This window comes from Urocampus carinirostris, chromosome 10 (assembly GCF_059441175.1).
Source record: "Urocampus carinirostris isolate Australia breed hairy pipefish chromosome 10, RoL_Ucar_1.0, whole genome shotgun sequence".
Taxonomy (NCBI): domain Eukaryota; kingdom Metazoa; phylum Chordata; class Actinopteri; order Syngnathiformes; family Syngnathidae; genus Urocampus; species Urocampus carinirostris.
The window spans coordinates 33,600,730-33,619,157 of record NC_142358.1 but is presented as its reverse complement, the minus strand read 5'-3'; the positions used below and the strand labels follow the sequence as shown (position 1 = coordinate 33,619,157).

The 18,428-nt window shown below is 38.3% G+C and overlaps 1 protein-coding gene across 7 annotated transcripts in view; it reads left to right on the top strand.

The window, feature by feature from the left end:
• Positions 1-18,428, top strand: part of gramd1bb (GRAM domain containing 1Bb) — a 114,369-nt gene that overhangs the window by 88,242 nt on the left and 7,699 nt on the right. For all 7 annotated transcript variants that reach the window (XM_088345058.1, XM_088345059.1, XM_088345055.1 and 4 more), the window contains 12 exons: positions 1,329-1,424; positions 1,677-1,757; positions 2,456-2,571; positions 7,791-7,953; positions 8,039-8,231; positions 10,543-10,686; positions 11,891-12,009; positions 12,073-12,215; positions 12,305-12,408; positions 13,235-13,535; positions 15,887-15,994; positions 16,351-16,471. In XM_088345058.1, the coding sequence (XP_088201184.1) occupies positions 1,329-1,424; positions 1,677-1,757; positions 2,456-2,571; positions 7,791-7,953; positions 8,039-8,231; positions 10,543-10,686; positions 11,891-12,009; positions 12,073-12,215; positions 12,305-12,408; positions 13,235-13,535; positions 15,887-15,994; positions 16,351-16,471 (1,689 nt within the window). The remainder of the gene's footprint in view (positions 1-1,328; positions 1,425-1,676; positions 1,758-2,455; positions 2,572-7,790; positions 7,954-8,038; positions 8,232-10,542; positions 10,687-11,890; positions 12,010-12,072; positions 12,216-12,304; positions 12,409-13,234; positions 13,536-15,886; positions 15,995-16,350; positions 16,472-18,428) is intronic.

Below are 18,428 nucleotides of genomic sequence, written 5' to 3'. Positions count from 1 at the left end.
ATATGCTAATAAAAGACAAAAGAAACTAAATATGAATAAAATGACTAAATTTTGTGCAGACTTGGGGAGTAACGGAATACATGGAACGGCAAAAATGATATTGGCAAGCTGTTTGGATTTATTTTAATTTTGTTTCCGTCGCATTTTATGTTAGTTTTGCCGGAGATCAAAGCCAGGAGAGAAAGCTTACCACGTGTTGTGAGCCATAATTTTATTCATATTTAGTTTTATAGTTTTTCTTATCCGTTGTGGTCACTATGAAGAAAGAAGGTAATACATGTAATTCATTACGGGTCATAATTTTGCTGTAATTTGGGACTTTGCCATATTTTTTAACTGTTTTGCAAGTTTTTTCTAGAAAATAAAAAAAAAATAAAAGGTTAAATAAGCAAAAAATGATCTGCCGGTGGAACAATGTTTTTACTTCATTATAAAAAAAATTTGTGTTTTATTTTCTTGTAAAATAAGAATATTAAAATCAGGATTTTTTTTTTTAATTTGCAGTGCAATATTAAACGAAAGTGTGTCATATTTAGTACATGCTAGTGTTCCAAAAAAACGGTCTTCCAGTGAAAAAAAACAACAACATTGATTTGAACACTAGCCAAAAATAAATGAACTATTATACCAATCTCAATTTCTTTTATAACATAGGTCGAGAAACTTATTTTACACTGTGGAATCCCCACCTAGATAGGCGCCATCCTGTCGTCACGCTGTGCCATGTATCACTTGCTCTCGCTCATACCAGACAACAATATTAAATATTCATTATCTGCACCGCTTATCCTCAGTAGGGTCACGGGGGTGCTGGAGCCCTTTCCAGCTATCCTCGGGAAGTGGTTGCCCGCCAATCAACCTGACACGCATGTTTTTGGAATGTGGAAGGAGACCGGAGTCCCCTGTGGTAACCCATGCAAGCACAAGGAGAACATGCAAACTCCGCACAGGAAGGCTGGTCGCTGGATGTGAACCCTGAACCTCTGCACTATGGGGCTTTCGCGTTAATCACCCAGATCTAGTATTTAAAATTTTTAATAAATTATATCCATCTGCTGCCACCTACTGATATCAATGAACGTTACAGTCACTTAGCTGATCACCCAAAAAAGTTCAAATATACTAAACAATGACATGCTTATTTTCAAATATAAAATTGGGCCCTTTCCTGTTGCGCACAATAGAGCACACATTGTGCGGCTAATACCAAACAAGATGGGGGATACGCTACTTTTTACCGTTTTAACATAAGACTCCTTTAGCTGTCAAAGCTGCTATTTTGTTTTTTCACTTAAAACTTTGCTTGTTTGGCATCTTCACATGTACAGCTAACAGTGCGGTTAAAGGACATCTGCTCCATGACGAAGGAAAAGACCGCCCGCCTCATTCCCAATGCCATCCAGGTCTGCACTGACAATGAGAAGGTATGATTTTTTTGGGGGGGCCAAACACAAAAAAACAAAAGCCGTCCTGAAAGCCAGATTGGAATAAAATGACAAAATGAAACCCCGTGAACATCAAATGGGCATTTTTTTCAATGTTTCTTCTTAATCTGAGGATTTTACAAAAGAAATGAAAGTGTTGATTGCCCGAGCCTTGTCACTGAGTTATGCTTTTTACCCTTAAGAATATGTGGTTTATCAGCTCCATACCTCATCAAATATTTCTTTCAACAGCACTTTTTCACATCCTTTGGAGCCAGAGACCGGACATACATGATGATGTTCAGACTTTGGCAAAACGCGCTGCTTGACAAGGTAAAAACATTTATCTTAAAAGTGAAATTACTAACTGAACTCCCGATTTAATTCTAAGGTTTGTTTCAGTCAGATACCCTTTGAAAAAAACTAATGTTTTCAGCCAATTATCCCCTAAGCTTAATTTGGGCTGCTATTAAATTGATAATATGTGGCCTGCCAGTAATGATGACCACACTATAAACTACATTTTTACCCCAAAAATGTTAAAAAAAAAAATAATGACCATTTTTTTGGCCCTTTATTTTCTGTGAGAATTTTAGCCCAGCATATTTCTGACATGTGGACCAAAAAAAAAGGAAAGTGACTGTAAGGCCGCCGCTTCCTGGACAAGTGGAATTTGTAGTATTTTTTTTACTGAAATCCGAATAGAAGCTGTGGCTGTTTTCAAAGTTAAGAGTTCTAAGTTGTATAATTTAACAAGATATTTTTATTTACAGCAAAATACTAAATACTATACAAGTGATTTAAATTTAATATTCTTGTCTGTTTTTATTCATATTTATTCATTCAGTTTAAGTGTGTTCAATAAATGTTTATCCTGGTTGGCCCGCAACCTTAAGTGTGTTTTGAATTTTGGCCTCTTGTGCAATTGAGTTTGACATCCCTGCTCTAGATGGTGCTTTCATCTACCTGAGAACGTCAAGTGAAATACACTGCGTAATAAGTCATTTCCGTGTTGTATGTTTTTTCCTCAGCCGCTGTGCCCCAAAGAGCTGTGGCATTTTGTCCATCAGTGCTACGGCAACGAGCTGGGCCTGACCAGCGACGATGAAGACTACGTACACCCCGATGATGACTTTAACACCATGGGGTGAGCAATGTTTGGCGTCTTACTGAAAAATACTATTTAGTAAAAGTTACTAATTACTTCATTTAATAAGTAACTCTGTTAGCCCCTAAATTAATGACACCAAAAAGTTGTCAGGACCAGAAGGGAAAAAGGACCCACTCGCGTAACGTTTCTCACAAGTTTTATTAGAAGAACGCGGAAGTGGGACTTCCGTGGAGAGCAATGGTGGTGACGGGAACGGAAAAAACGGGTCAGTAACCGGGATAGAAGAGCAAAAACCTGGTCGGGATCGGAAACAAATCAAAAGCCAGGAGAGGAGAGTAGACGTGGTCGAGATCAAAAACGGATCATTATTCGGGACGGGAGAACAGACGCGGTCTAGATCAAAACAGGTCGTAATTCGGGACGGGAGAGCAGACGTGGTCGAGATCAAAACAGATCGTAGCGGGAGACAAACAGGAGCTAAAAAAACGGGATAGGTGAAAAAGGGCTTGCCGTGTAAAAACAGAGATTCACAGACGGACCGACAAAAGGGGACTGACAGGGCAGAGTTTAAATACTGACAGGGAGCCAATCTGTCAACAAGCTGCAGCTGGCGCCACACAGGCGGGGCCAATTGGGCGCCATGGCAACTGTGACAAAAAATAAATATGTAGTTACGAATTACCATATATGCTCGCGTGGAACGAACACTTAGGCAAGACACTCCATAAGCATTTTGTCTCCGGGCTTTAAACCACTCAAAGATCTCCTCCATTTCTGGGTACTGTCCAAGACGTCATATTTTTTTCTCCAGGCATGGTGTACAGTAATCCCTCGGTTATCGCAGTTAATAGAGACCAGAACCCCCCGGAATAAGTGAAAATCTGCAAAGTAGCGAGGCCCTTTTATTCAAGTCCCCAATGGTTAAACTTACCTCAAGATGATTTAGAGAGCAGCTGGCTAGCTGGCTATTCTTGGATAGAGAGAGGTGAATAGATAGATAGATAGATAGATACTTTATTCATCCCTGAAGGGAAATTCACTTTTCCAGCAGCATCCCTAAGCTGAGAACAATCGAAAATAACTGAGAACAATCGAAAATAACACGGGAGCTGCTGGAGTGGCTGCCATTCGTGACGGCGCCGGAGAAACGATTCAATTTGAATCATGTACAAACAAACAAACAATTGAATCATGTACAAGAAACGATTCAATCTGAATCATGTACAAACAAACAAACAATTGAATCATGTACAACAAACAAACAAAATATTTATGTTTCAATAAGTGGAGTGTTAATAAAATGGGGGGAAAATAATTTCTGATACTGATATAACCAGGTAAAACTAATTTTAAGTTACCTGACCTGCTCCTGAAACTTTATCAAATAGTCCAAAATTTTACCTCAATAAGTGCAACAGTCCCAAATGTAGCCGTTTCCCACGAGTTGTAGCTCCATTATTCTTATGTATAATGGATCTGCCGGCTTGGGGTTTAGGAGAATTGTTACCCTAGTAGTCCCTTCTCGAACCTGATAATAATCCACTGAGCACCCGCTAGTGATCAACATTTCTTTACGCTCTTCTGACTTTCCCCAGAGTCAGATTTAATTGATTATTTTTTTTTCAATGTAATGAGCCACAAGAAGCCTGCTGTCACCATGCTTTCCAGTTTTTTCTGGGTGGCCACATTGACTTGTTGGCCCCCCCACTCTGACATCACAGTCGTGGAAGCAGGCAGTCAAACCCATCCAACACACACACATACAACCTGCCCCTGTGATAGCATTTGCTGTGTGCTGTCTGCTGCAGAACACGATGCCCGATACATAGATATAAAGAGAATGAAGACAGTTCAATTCAAAATCCGCAAAACAGTAAACCAGCGTTATTGAAGCAGGAATGAGTGAATGATTACTGTATTGCGAAATTATTTTTACAAAAAAGACCTAAATTCATCACAGCTTTATCGTAAATTCTGTGTTCATGTCCGCCCCATTGATTTTTGCTTGGTTTGTTGTTCCTGTATAAGCCTCCCATTCTTCCCCACACACTGCCAACCATTGGCAAATTGTAATTTCAGCTTTGAGGAGGCTATTTAGGTAGAGAGAATATCTTTGAGGAGACAGTCAGCGTTTTTGTACACTACGTTTGAGACAACGCCACCTTAACTGTATTCAGTGGTATTTTGTAAAAATGCCCACCCTTCAATTAATTTTGTAAGGGATCAAGTGTGTAACCGCGGTGTATCTGTCCCACCAAATATCCACATTCATGCTGGACTGGATGATGAGGTTTTTATCATAGTTGCTGCAAATGAATGAGTCACAATACAACACGCGGTAAGCTTCTCTGCTGGCTTTGATCTCGTTGGCAGCTCGTTGTAGACTGCCCAAAACATATCAAAGAGCATATCAAAGTTTACATAAAATACATTTTAGAATATCAACCGTCACAATACATTTTTACATCCATTTTAACAAGATACCTTTAACAAGAGATCAAATAGTGTTTTTTTTTAACGTTTACAATGAATTCAACATATTTTTCTTTGAATTTCAACCAACATCATCCTTTATATATATATATATATATATATATATATATATAAGAAAATAGAAATAATAACAATAATGAGTATAAAAACGGGTACAATTTGCCTGCAAAGGAATGAGTCACAACACAACACGTGGTAAGCTTCTCTGCTGGCTTTGATCTCTATAAGGGGAATTAGCATTTTAGCACATTATGCAACGTCCGGCAAAACTAACATAAAAGGGGACAGAAACAAAACGAAAATAAATCCAAACAGCTTGACAACATCAATCAAATTCCTGTGCATGTTGAGAGAATTGTCAGCTGTGGTTTTAATGTTTAAAATTAACTTTTTGCGAAGCACCAAAAGATCGTGTCGTACGGTTGGCAGCTCGTTGTAGACTGCCAAAAAACCCCACCTTCCTGTCGCAAAGTCTAAAGCCAAACCAAACCTTACCACATACCAGCAGGTGGCACTGTTGGACTCATCATTGCAGGACACCTATACAGAAACTATACAACATATTTCAGCAGGAATTTCAATAAAACAAAAGTTATTATTACCCCCGTTACATATGTGTATTGCATGAGAAATCGTCTGTTAGAGGACATTGTAATACACTGAATAACGCAGTAATGCACCATATAGTAATGACAAAATTAATAAAGTGTTCTAGCAAATGTTACCGGGTAAAGTAATTATGTTCCAGGATCCAACCCTGGGGGTAAGCGTGTCCGAACGGCAGTGAAGTCGGTTGCTAAGGTTGCAAGTAATTATCCAAATTACACACCGATTGATTAAAAGCTGTTTACGGGGGCACGTATTTAGATTCACAGCGAGGGCATTAACGAGCGCTGTTCCGCTCCGTTCATTTGCACTTATTGAAGAGATTGTAACGACTGGGAAGTGGGAAGTGTGTTTGGAAATTAAAAGCAAGAGAGCTGTGTTTAATTCTGTTTTACAAGGATTGTTTTTTTCTGTTGTACTGCCTCGCGTCAAGCTGAAGTGAGATACACGCTCTACGGGCTGTGCAAGTTGAATCAACTTAAGACTGTGGTCAAAAAACAAACCAATGCAACTTTTGTATGAGCAGTCCTTTTTACAATTACAACGTAGGTTTATATTTGGCTGAAAAAGACAAAAACAAAATAAAAATGGTCACGACAAGAACAGAATTAGGACCCAGATACGTAACATTAACCACAAGTTTATAGAGATAAAGAGGAAAGACAGCGCCCGGTACTCGCTGGACGCAGGAAGCAAGCCTGATCACAGAATCGGAACGTGTACCGAATTTGGAAGTGGAACTTCAGGAGCGGGAGATCATGGTGTCGAGGACGGAAAAAACAGTTCGATGGCCGGGACAAGAGAGCAAAACGTGGTCGGGAACAAGAGGGTTGTAAGCCGGGGCGGGATCAAAAAACAGCTCGGAGCCGGAGACAAACGGGGAAATCAGGAACAGGCGGTTGGAAAACGGGTGAAAAAAGCGGGACAGACCGGAGTCAGAGTCAAAGTGCTTGGCTTGTAGAAAACAGAGGTTTGCTGACGAACTTTCACAGGCAAGTGAAAGGACTGAGCTTAAATAGGACGGGGAACCAATCAGGTTGCCCGCAGCACAAACAAGCGGGCACAGGTGAAACTAATCAGTCATCATGACAGAAATTGTGTTGTAAAAAGATTGTATTGACCATAGTCTTGTTTATACTTTTTATTTGTAATTTAATCATATTTGATTTTGTTTTTCTAATTTCCACTATGAAAGGGGATTGGTCTCTAAAGGTGCTGCTCACAGCTCTTTTTAATATATCGTTACTCTTTCCTGATGAAGTATCACTGCCTTCTAATGGCCATAGTACAGTGAGAGAGAAAACAAGGCAGATTATATTATATTATATTACAAATAGCGTCTCGAAGGGATCTGGCTCTCCATTGGTGGGTAGCTGGCTCCCACCTCCAAGAGATGGTTATCTAAGTAAATGGTAATATAGTGCTTTTCAAGTCAATGAAGACCTCCCAAAGCGCTTTACAATGTGCTTCGCACTTACCCATTCACACACACACTCACACACCAATAGCAGCCAACACGAGTAGGTTGTCGCACCACCAATTCGCCTTTTCTTTTAGTGCATTAGTAGGTAGTGTTTTTGTAAGCACTATGCAACTATGATCCCAAAACACGTGACTTAAAAAACATGGAGGAGAGCGAAAAAACGTGCTGATGTAAACAGCATAAGGTGTGCTAGAGTAACACACTGCTTTTGACCGTCAGTAACGATATCTGCATTGTAACGGCAGAAAAAAGTATTTAATTAGATTACCCCTTTACTACCAGCTCGGTGGCCTTGGGGGTATGGCGCCCGCCCCGAAACTGGGAGGTTGTGGTTCAAGCCTCAGCCGAGTCACACCTAAGACTTAAACATTGGTACCCGTTGCCTTCCTGCTTGGCGTTCAGCATTAGGGGTTTTAATTGGGGGGTTTGGTCACCTAATGACTCCCAACACCTCAGTTGGGATGAGTGATGGGGCTGGGAATCCCCTCCTCTGAATCAATCTCCCAAAAAGAGTCAGAAATGACCTCCCACTAGGGGGATATGGCTGTGGTATGTATGTATGTACCTCTTAACTGAAAAATCACGCCTTTACGTAACTCGTTATTCCAAACACTGATGATAAATATCAACATTTGGAATTAATTCAAATTCTACGCTTTTGTGCTTTCTTCAGGTTCAGTGAAGAGATTCCAAATGAAGAGAACGAAATAAACAACGACAACTTGTCCAAAAGCAGCGCAGAGGTCAAACCTGAAGGAAGTCCACCTCTTCTTCACAAGAAGGTCGTACCAAACAACACCATCGACCGCACGGCCAACCATGACACACCCATCACGGTAAGCTTGGCATTTTCACATTTGTCACTTATTCTTAGTATTTCACATTCTTATAAAAGACCCTCTTTGTGGTGTCGCACGCAAGTTCGACCTCGCCACAGACGATTTCACAGACTGCCTACCAGACGGGGAACTGCTTGCCGTGCCACTGCTGGTCGAGGAGAAAAACAATGGTGGCAGCGGGATTGGGGGCCCCGTCCCCTCGCCATCGCTCGACTTCAACGACAACGAAGACATCCCCACCGAGCTTAGCGACTCTTCGGAGACACACGATGAGGGTTAGTGTAAAGGACAGATTACGTCACAGATGTCAAACTCACGGCCCGCGGGCCACATCCGTCCCGGCGTACAATTATATCTGGCCCGTGAAATCATTTTATCTACATTTACTATAATGGCATGGGTCTATGAAACGCTGATAACTTTCAAACTATACTTGGATGCTAAAAACCACAATGACTGAGAAAACCAGTGTGTCTTATATGTGGAACTTTTGTGGCCGTAATTAAGGAATTTAATGTAAAACGGCACTACAAGACAAAACTTCAGAGTAAGCTGAAAAACTTGAATCCAGAGAAAAGATACAGAAGGTTGAAAAGGTAAAGAAGACTACCAAAGCAAATTACCAAAATGAAAAGCACAAATTTTATTTATATTTCTGTTTTTGCATATTTTCAATTAGTATATTTTTGACAGGAGATATTTTTATGGAGAGCAACAATTTTTTATTCATTTAATCTTTAAATTTGTTTATTCTGGAATAATATTTCTGACTGTTTTAAATTCATATTTATGTTTTTTTTTTTTAAAGGAAAGTTTTTCTGTATTCAATAAATAAGAATCCTGTTCGGCCCGCGACCAAAGGTGTGGTTTTAGTTCTGGCCCTCTGTATAATGAATTTGACACCCCTGTATTACATGAACCTTGACATTTTTGTGATTGTCTAAAAGCTTTGACAATGTATCTCTAGGTAGTTTTCCTATTACCTAAAAGACAATGTAGTATTCTTGGACGGCCACTCACGTTTTTTGCCTATTTGAAGATTTTTTTTCTAATAACGATAGAATCTTTTTTTGTTTTTGTCAAATATTTCTATAATAATAATAATAAAGTCAAGCCCTTAATCACAAAAATTCTAAAACCAGATCTACAACATCACCTGATCTGAAACTTATATGAGGGCAAGGAAACACAAATTAATTCTAACCCAATTGGCATAAACAATGTTTGTTATATTTGGGAATATTTTTACATGAATGAATGAATTATAATTTTTTTGCTTAAATAAAACAAGAAATGGTGAAACGGCGGCTGGGTAGTTAGCGCGCAGCCCCATGTTGCAGAGGTTCAGGGTTCAAGTCCAGCTACCGCAGCCTTTCTGTGTGGAGTTTGCATGTGCTCCCTGTGCTTGCGTGGGTTTCCTCCGGGCACTCCGGTTTCCTCCTACTTCCTAAAAACATGCATGTCAGGTTAATTGGCTGGTCCAAATTGTCCCTAAGTGTGAATGAGCGAGTGAATTGTCTGTCCCTGTGTCCCCTGCCCACTGCCAGAAGATAACTATTATATATATGTATGTATATATATATATATATATATATATATATATATATATATATATATATATATTTGGCACATAGTTTTTTGTTATGTTTTGTTGCAGTAGAACCTGGAATCGCTAGCAAACTGCTTAAAAAATAGCCAATTGTCAGAATATTGTGCTCATTTTAAACATTTGATTAACCATTATTTTTTTATTTTTACCAAAAACAAGTTACGATAACTGTTAAAAAAAAAGGAAAAAAAATATTAAAAATGAGCAACATGTCCTGCTAATGGGGTTATACTTTTTTGCAGAGTGGATTAATAGCAAACTGCTAAAAAGATAATTAATTATTAACTAATTTTACCCCATTGGCAGAATAATATGCTGATTTTAAATTATATAATTTTCAATTTTTTAGATTTTTTATTTATTTTTTCAGTAAAACTAGAACATTTCTATTCAGAGGGATCAAGCTTGAATTAACAAGTAGATTGGTTTGCTCATTTTATGTATTTTCTAATGTTAGTGGAAAATACAACATTTCTCAAAACGAGTGAAATAATCTACCATCTTCTAGATTTAAGGATTAGGGTCTTGAGAATGGCTCACATTTAAGGGGCATTGTGAATTTTTTTAATGCCCCGTAGTGGTAAAATAACTTAATTTATTTAAAGATAACAATTTTTTAATATAGTTTTTTCTTATCTTATCACAGAATTTGTATTTGATTTTTTTAATTTATGTAAAACAAGCAAACTTTTCTGCAAGTGGGCAAAGAATTTCGATTTGCAGTGGGCAAATGTGAACCATAAAAAAAATTATTTGCATTTTGGCAAAAAAAATATTGCTTTATATGTAAAATAAGCTAAATGATCTAAAAAAAAAAGTAACTTATTTTTTTGGGGTTAATGACAGTGATTTCACTTACAAATTTACATTTACAGTTGACCCAAAAATGGTTCAGATGCAATTGCATGCTTAACCTTAACAATAATTCGTGATTTAATGGATTGAGTCAGATATAATTGTATGTGTTTTTGTGGCAGGTGAGGTTCAGGCCTTCCAGGAAGATCTGAACGGGAGGCAGTACATCAACGAGATCTACAAGTTTAGCGTGGACAAGCTCTATGATATCCTCTTTACAGAGTCACAGTTTATGAGCGATTTCATGGAGCAGCGCCGATTCTCAGGTTTGCATTCGAGAATTTTAATTGTTTCCATCAGCCAAATGTATATAACAGAATTGAAATGGATTGAATTGTCTTTATTGTTCATCGAAACATAGTGAACATTGTCTGCAACAAGATTAGATGTGACACTTCAGGATAAACCCATAATGAAGATTTAGAAAAATAAGATAAAAGAATGTAAGGGTAAATAGGCAAACATTTTACAAGGTAGTACTTGAAGATTGGCCCAAGTCATAATGATAGTGCATTGTGATAATAGTGCAATGAAAAATAGTGCAATAACTTTTACTAGCAACAGCAATTCCTGTGCATGTTGAGAGAATCGTCAGCTGCAAAATAAGTGGATAAATAAGATTTAAATACCCATTTTCTGTGCAAGAATTTGGCACACTCGGTGGTGATTGTCAAAGCTTATTAAATGTTGTTTTAAGGGACCTGTAGCAGGTGCCAGAGGGAAACAGGTCAAAGCGGTGGTGGCAGTTTGGAAAAGTCCCTTATAAGATTTGTCATGACGAGAATGGAATCAGGACCCAAATGCGTAGCGTTAACCACAAGTTTATTAAACAGACAGAGGAAGGGCAGCGCCCGCGTTCCAGTGCTAGCTGGACGCGGGAAGGAAGTCGCTCTCGTAATCGAATCGGGATCCGAACACAGAAGTGGATCTTCCGTAGTAGGAGATGGCGGGTACGGAAAACAGGTCGATAGCCGGGACAGGAGAGCAAAAACGTGGTCGGGATCAAAAACAGGTCGTAAGCTGGGACGGGAGACCAGACATGTTCGGGATCAAAAACAGGTTGTAGCCGGAGACAAACGGGGAGATCGGGAATGGACAGGAGGAAAAAAACGGGTGCAAAGACCGGAGTCAGGGTCAAAAAGGCTTGCCTTGTAAGAACAGAGGTTCACAGACGGGCTGACAAAAGGAGAGTGACAGGACTGGGCTTAAAAAGGGACAGGTAGCCAATCAGATAGCCCGCAGCGGCTGGCACCAAATGAGAAGGCACAATTGATCCAAATTGGTAATCATGACAATTTTGATGGGTCTATTGCAATATCGCAATCAGGTAATGTCCTTCAGCCTCAGCAGACTGCAGCCAATGATGTTTATTACTCTTTGTTAAACAAAGAATCTAACGTCAAAAATGTTAAAATGTTTGTGCCATCAATGCTGCAGTCCAACCATTGACTGCCATGCAAATGTGTCCAGATGTGGTTTACCATCCTTGGAAGAAAGAAGAGGCCGGGAACCAGACAAGGGAGATCTTGTACACCATCTCACTCTCAAACCCTCTCGCCCCTAAGACGGCAACCGTCACGGAGACGCAGGTATGACCATCTCTTATCTAATCTAAAAACACACCACTGACTTAAGGAAAATGCATGTTTCAGACTCTTTACAAGGCCAGTCAGGAGAGCGAGTGTTACATCATCGACGCCGAGGTCATCACGCATGACGTCCCCTATCATGACTACTTCTACACGCTCAACCGCTACATGCTGACCCGCGTGGCCAAGAACAAGTGTCGCTTACGGTAAGTAGGACTACCGTATATATATTTTCTTTTTTCGTTGCCTTTTTGATAGCATGAGTGAGGCGAGGTTCAATCCATTTGCTCTCTAGGGTATCAACAGAACTGCGCTACAGGAAGCAGCCATGGGGGCTGGTGAAAGGCTTCATCGAGAAAAACTTCTGGAGTGGCTTGGAGGAGAATTTTCGACAACTTGGTAAACTTTTATGAATCAAATGTTTATGTGCATTCTTAGTTTTTTGGGATATTTTCAGAAATATCGGCTTTGTTCTGCCAAGAACTGTGATATAATTGCTTTCGAAAGATAAATCCGAAACGAGGAGTTAAAGCTTCCATTATGCTTTAACTCAAGATGCTAACTTGAAGCTTTAATATTTGTATTAACCTCAATTTTGGGTAGTGTTAAAGCTTTAATTTTGCTTTAACTCATGAGATAAAACATTTGCATAAAGTTAACTTGGGAGTTAAAGACTCTTCCGAATGATAATGAGTTACAGGGTAATTAAAGAAGTTTCACAGCTCTAACAACAGAAGTTAAAACTAAAAATCTACAGAAATGAATAAAAAGCTTTATTTTGACAGAAATTTATTTTTTTCCCTTAGGATCAGCATGTTTTTAGGACCTTGCAGTTTGTTTAATAAATTTTTGTCTGAAAAAAATAAATAAATAAATATATATATATATATATATATATATATATATATATATATATATATATATATATATATATATATATATATATATATATATATATATATATATATATATATATATATTGGAGTAATCCTAAAGTAATTGAAAGTAATCAAGTTAAAGTAACCCTACCCAACCCTGTAACTAAGATATAGGTTCTTTTATTTGTAAATCTTACTGTGCCTCACCAGACACAAACCTCACCGCATGTCACTGTTCTTTGTATTCATTGTATTATGAACTGTGGTAATATTGACTCACATTTAACTCAAGATATTCAATGTATGGTCGAAGACATTGTCGGTCAATGTTCCCTTCTCTTTCTCAGAGGTGGAGCTATCAAAGACGGAGGAGATCCAGACCGAAGCCCACCAGCTTTCCCCGAAAATCAAAGTGGTTAAAAACGCAACGGTGAGGCGGAAAAAACGGCCGACACCGCACACGCGAAGCCAGCATCTGGATGAAGCGCTCAGTCCCGTCACCACGCCAACGGACGAGGAAGTAATTCAGCGAATCAAACAAGTGGCGGGGTCCACACAAACTCGACATCAGAGTCCGGAGCACCGCCGCCTCACGGGCAGTTTGGCGCTCTACAGCGTCTCCAAACTGCTGCTCATCATCAGTTTCGTGTACGTAGATTATCGTTATGCTGAGAAATATGAACTAAACAATCATAGGACACGTAATTGTCATGATTGCTAACTCTGGTCATCTGGAGCAATCATGTGGGCGCCTTCTGATTGGCTGACGCTTTGTTCTTTAGCGCGCTGCGCCCAGACTTCTTCGTCAGAGTATTACGATTGTAACTCTGTGTGACTCTCCTGATTGCCCGTTTTCGCTAGAACTCTGTTTACCTGTTTATGCCTGCCTCCGACCCAACCCGCTTCCGTTCAAAGCTACGATCTTCTCTCCAGCCCCAGTAAACTCGACCTGCTTGACTTGAGATCTGTCAGGAGAACAGAACAGACCAGGAAACCCCAGAACATTCGTTTCATTTATTTATTCAGGGAAGCGATCAGGGCTTGCGAGAGACGAAATGGCTGTCAGCCATCAACAGCGGAGCCGGAAAGAAGGCTTCGGATCGGGTGTCCAATTGGAGGGTGGAAGTCAAGCAGGTCGAGTTTACCGGGGTTGGAGGGAAGATCGTAGCGTGGGACAGAAGCAGGTCGGGTCGGAGGCAGGCAGAAACAGGTAAACAGAGTTTTAGACGAAACGGGCAATCAGGAGAGTCACACAGAGTTACAATCGTAATACTCTGATGAAGAAGTCTGGGCACAGCACTCTAAAGAACGAAGCGTCAGCCAATCAGAAGGCGCCCACATGATTGCTCCAGGTGACCAGAGTTAGCAATCATGACAGTAATATACAATACGAAAAAAAAAACATCGAGACAGCTGGCAGCTATTGTAAAATGTGAATTGCCACCACCTGCTGGTATCCTAAAATACTGTACTACAGCATAAGCTCTTCAGTACAACTCAGAACTATTGAGTATTATACTAATAATGTAGAGCAGGGGTCTTCAACAAGGTGCCGTACGTCAAAAATTAGAACACTTGTGTACCCCACAGACAGGTTCTGAAAAAAAGCTCACCAGTGACATGTCATTGTAATTTCCATGGAAATTTGGTTTCTAACTGTCATAATGTTTTATTGGTTGACTGAGACTTTTTCAACTCATTTTCTAATAATTACAACCTATTAATAACGTGAAATTTGTCATTTTAGGAATGCATATCAAACTTCGTGCCAATCTGTTACCAAAAGTAGCTATAAGATTCAAGTAGGCTGATGTCTTCAAATAATGGTGATTTGTTTTATGTCAATGAAGAATTACTTCTGATATCAGAATTCTATTATTTGTTTTCCAGAACTTTCAATCTGGTTTAAATGAATGAGAATAGATTATGCGGTTGATTATAACACCTCTCTCTTTTGTTTCATTGCCAACCATAGGATCTGTCTAAGGTACATTTTGCATTGCAACAGAAGTCAACTCATATTAGAGCTGCAACAATTGATTGCTTTATTGTCAACTATTAGATTTTACATCAGTCTCCAACCATTTATATCATCCATATGTTAATTTGGGGAATAAAAAAACAAAAATCCTCTGAAGTTCAATCACTCAATATTAAATGATCACAAAATAAATGTTGTTGTTCTGTCTTGAAGACCATTTTTTGTCGATAATTGAGCACATTTTTAGTTTATTTAAAAACAAATCATATAAGTCACCCCTAATGTGTGCATGTTTCATTTGCTAATTAGTGACAGTTGTTGGTGGTTTATTTTCAAGAGATATGGTTTTGCCTTGACCTAAGTAACAAAATTAGTATGAATTGATGTTTCCTAAAATTACATATTGAACAAATCTTTTGTTTAAGATAGCTCTGATTGAAAGAAAAACATTAATAGGTTATTCTATTAATCGACAAAATAATGGAGTTTTCAATTAATAAAACAGCTGTTTGTTGCAGCCCTAATTGACAGAACTCCAAAAACAACACACTGCAAAAAAAAATTCTTCCCTATTTGGCAAAAATTGTCACTTAAACACTGTATATTTTTATTTTTTTTTATATTTTTATTTTGTTTCATGGAAGGTAAAACATTCTTTAAATAAGAATAACAAAGACTGGTGGTACGTATTTTTACTAGTTTAACAAAATATTTTCTACCAAGATTAGAAAAAAGAACATTTTAAATGAGAACAACATTCTGCTGGACACCAAAATTTAATGTATAAAGGTTCTTATTGTTCTTTTATTTCGCGCTTTTTATCTCTTTCAATATCATACACTCTGTCCCTTTAAAATCGGATAAAATATTCATAGAATCACTATCAAATATATAAGATATTATACTGCAAAAAAGTGTTGTATGCCAGTAGGGTAAGATTTGTTTTCTTGCAGTGTGTACCTCAATCCAAAATATCTTCTTGTAAATGAATTGTATTTAATTTCCTGTGCACCTTTAGTCTGGTCCTGCTGGTGTTCCTCAATATGATGCTCTTTTACAAGCTGTGGATGCTTGAGTACTCAGCACAGTCTTTAACTACCTGGCAAGGTCTGCGGCTGCACGAAAGGTTTGCACACACACACACAACCACACGTGCACAAATACTAAAAGGGACACTAATACAACTACAGAAGTTTCAAAATTCATCACAGACTCCTAGGCTCATTCACTACGTCAAGAATGTCGCCCACTGTTTATATAAAGCATGCAGCACTTATTCTCTAAGCTGTCCACGACTAAATGAACCCATATAACTCAATAATGACTTATGCCACCGGAACCCATTAAGTCCCCTGAATAGCTTCTGGGCTAAATGAAAGCATTTGCCAAGTTCTGTGAATAGAGGCCATGCTTCAGATGCTGTTCCGAGCCAATTGCTGAAGTGTGTTGTTGCGCGTGTGCACGTTTTTGTTGTGTTCATAGTAAACTTCCTCAAACCCAAATGGAGTGGGCCCAGCTCCTTGAGGCCCAGCAGCGTTTCCATGACGCCGAGCTGCATAAGTGGCGAGAGATAATCAAGTCCTCTGTGGTGCTACTTGACCAGGTACTCACGCAACAGTAACACTACACTGAGTAGGATGTTGAACGTTTTGAACAGAATTGGAAAATGCATTGTGGAGTCGAACAAATATAAAAATGATTATAACATGATGTACAGTATTTGGTAAAAGTGGTGACAAACATTTAACATTTTCGGTTTGTGGGCAAAAGCCGTGGGTATTTTAACGTTGTCAGAAAAAAGGAGCTTTTTCTTCTCCGCATACTCTATAAGGAAATGTGTATTTTCCCTCCACCCATTGCCATCCACTTATTTGTAAACGCTGATGCTGGAGTACAGTAATTCAGTTGAGGTTCTGTATTGTAATAAAACAAAGTACAACAAAAAAAAATAAAACAAAACAAGACGGAATATATTCTCAACTTGTTCATGTCACCGAAAAAAAAGCAGTAAACTGGAAGGTTTGTATTTTATAAGACCTGGGCGTGGTTTAAAAGATGAGTCTCTGTGCATAGTGGAATTTCACCAAATGACCTTTTTTCCACGATGGGCAGATAAGCTGACTCATTGGAATTTGAGAGTGTTCCGACAAAGGTCCAACCACAAATTAAATCACTTAAAAATGACAAGGAATCCACAATGACCTGACAAGACATCAAATAAACACAACCAAGAGTAAATGCTTCACTCAGATACATTGATAATCATCAAGTATATTAACTACTACTGAATGAATAATGTGATGCAAATAGTGAAACCGATAAAAATGGAAACAAATGTTTTCATGACTATGTATGTCATGACATTTTACAATAGTCTAACACCTCCTTGGTCTGAAACCTAAAATCTTATGGACTGCTAGTTTTTCACACAACAGTTATTGATAGAAAGAGAACGGAACTAATATTTCACGTCTGCAATCATTTAGGTCAGTGCATTATTTAGTAATTTGACCGTTTGATCTATAATTTGTCATTTAATTCACAACTTGATATCCATCACATATATTTTAGTATTTCTATTAGTATTTTGGTTCCTTGTTCTTATTAAACGTAAATTTGTTTTAAAGATGAGTTATTGCTTTTCACTACAAATTAACAAGCTCCTGTGTCAGTGTAGATATATATTAATATAATTGAATGAGTCTTCTCGTCATATCCTTTTCATTCTTTTACATCATTAAATCTAAATTTTAATTAAGTTGATCATTTAGTGGTAATTAACAATCAATGTGACTACCTATATATTAGATTGTACATGTTTATTTACTAGTGTGTTCATCTTTCACAAGAATACATCCATTTACAGTCTACCTAGTTTTAATTGGTTTTCTCTTTTGCTGTTGGGAGGGAGACCGAGAGTTTTATAAAACCACTGGTGCCTTTGCAATTTTTCACTAACTTTAGTGTTCTGCCCCTTTGGAATACGAATGATTGTCAGCTATTTTGAAAGGTTACTTGTGAAACCATCCCAGCATATTTCTGTACTCACAAGCCCAGAATATTCAGTTTTATTTGTTGATGTGTTTTTTATCGTATTAAAAAATTACCAGAACTGCTCCCTCAAGCGTTTGATTTACCAGTCTCATCTCGCAACCCGAATGTTAAAAGTCAGGTTACTAAAATATGTATACAGATTTAGGAATTTTGTTTGTTGTGTTATTATTGTTATGTTGTTGTGTCAACTTGTGGAAAATGACCTAGTAGTTTATGAGAAGTTTAAATGAAGCAAACCCCACCCCTTTCGTCAAAAGCTTACATTCGGCAAGCTTTACTTCACAAACAGATGGTCCGACTTCACATGGATGGATGGATGGATGGATGACTTTGAATTACAATGTATTCATTGTCGTTCATAATAACCTAGTGAATACCTTTTATGAGATTAAACATGGCGCTGCAAAATATTCACAATATTAGGACTTAAAAAAGAAAAACAAAAAAAGAGTGTTGGGTAAATTGGCAAAAATATGTGCAAAGTAGTGCTCAGAGACTGCCATAAG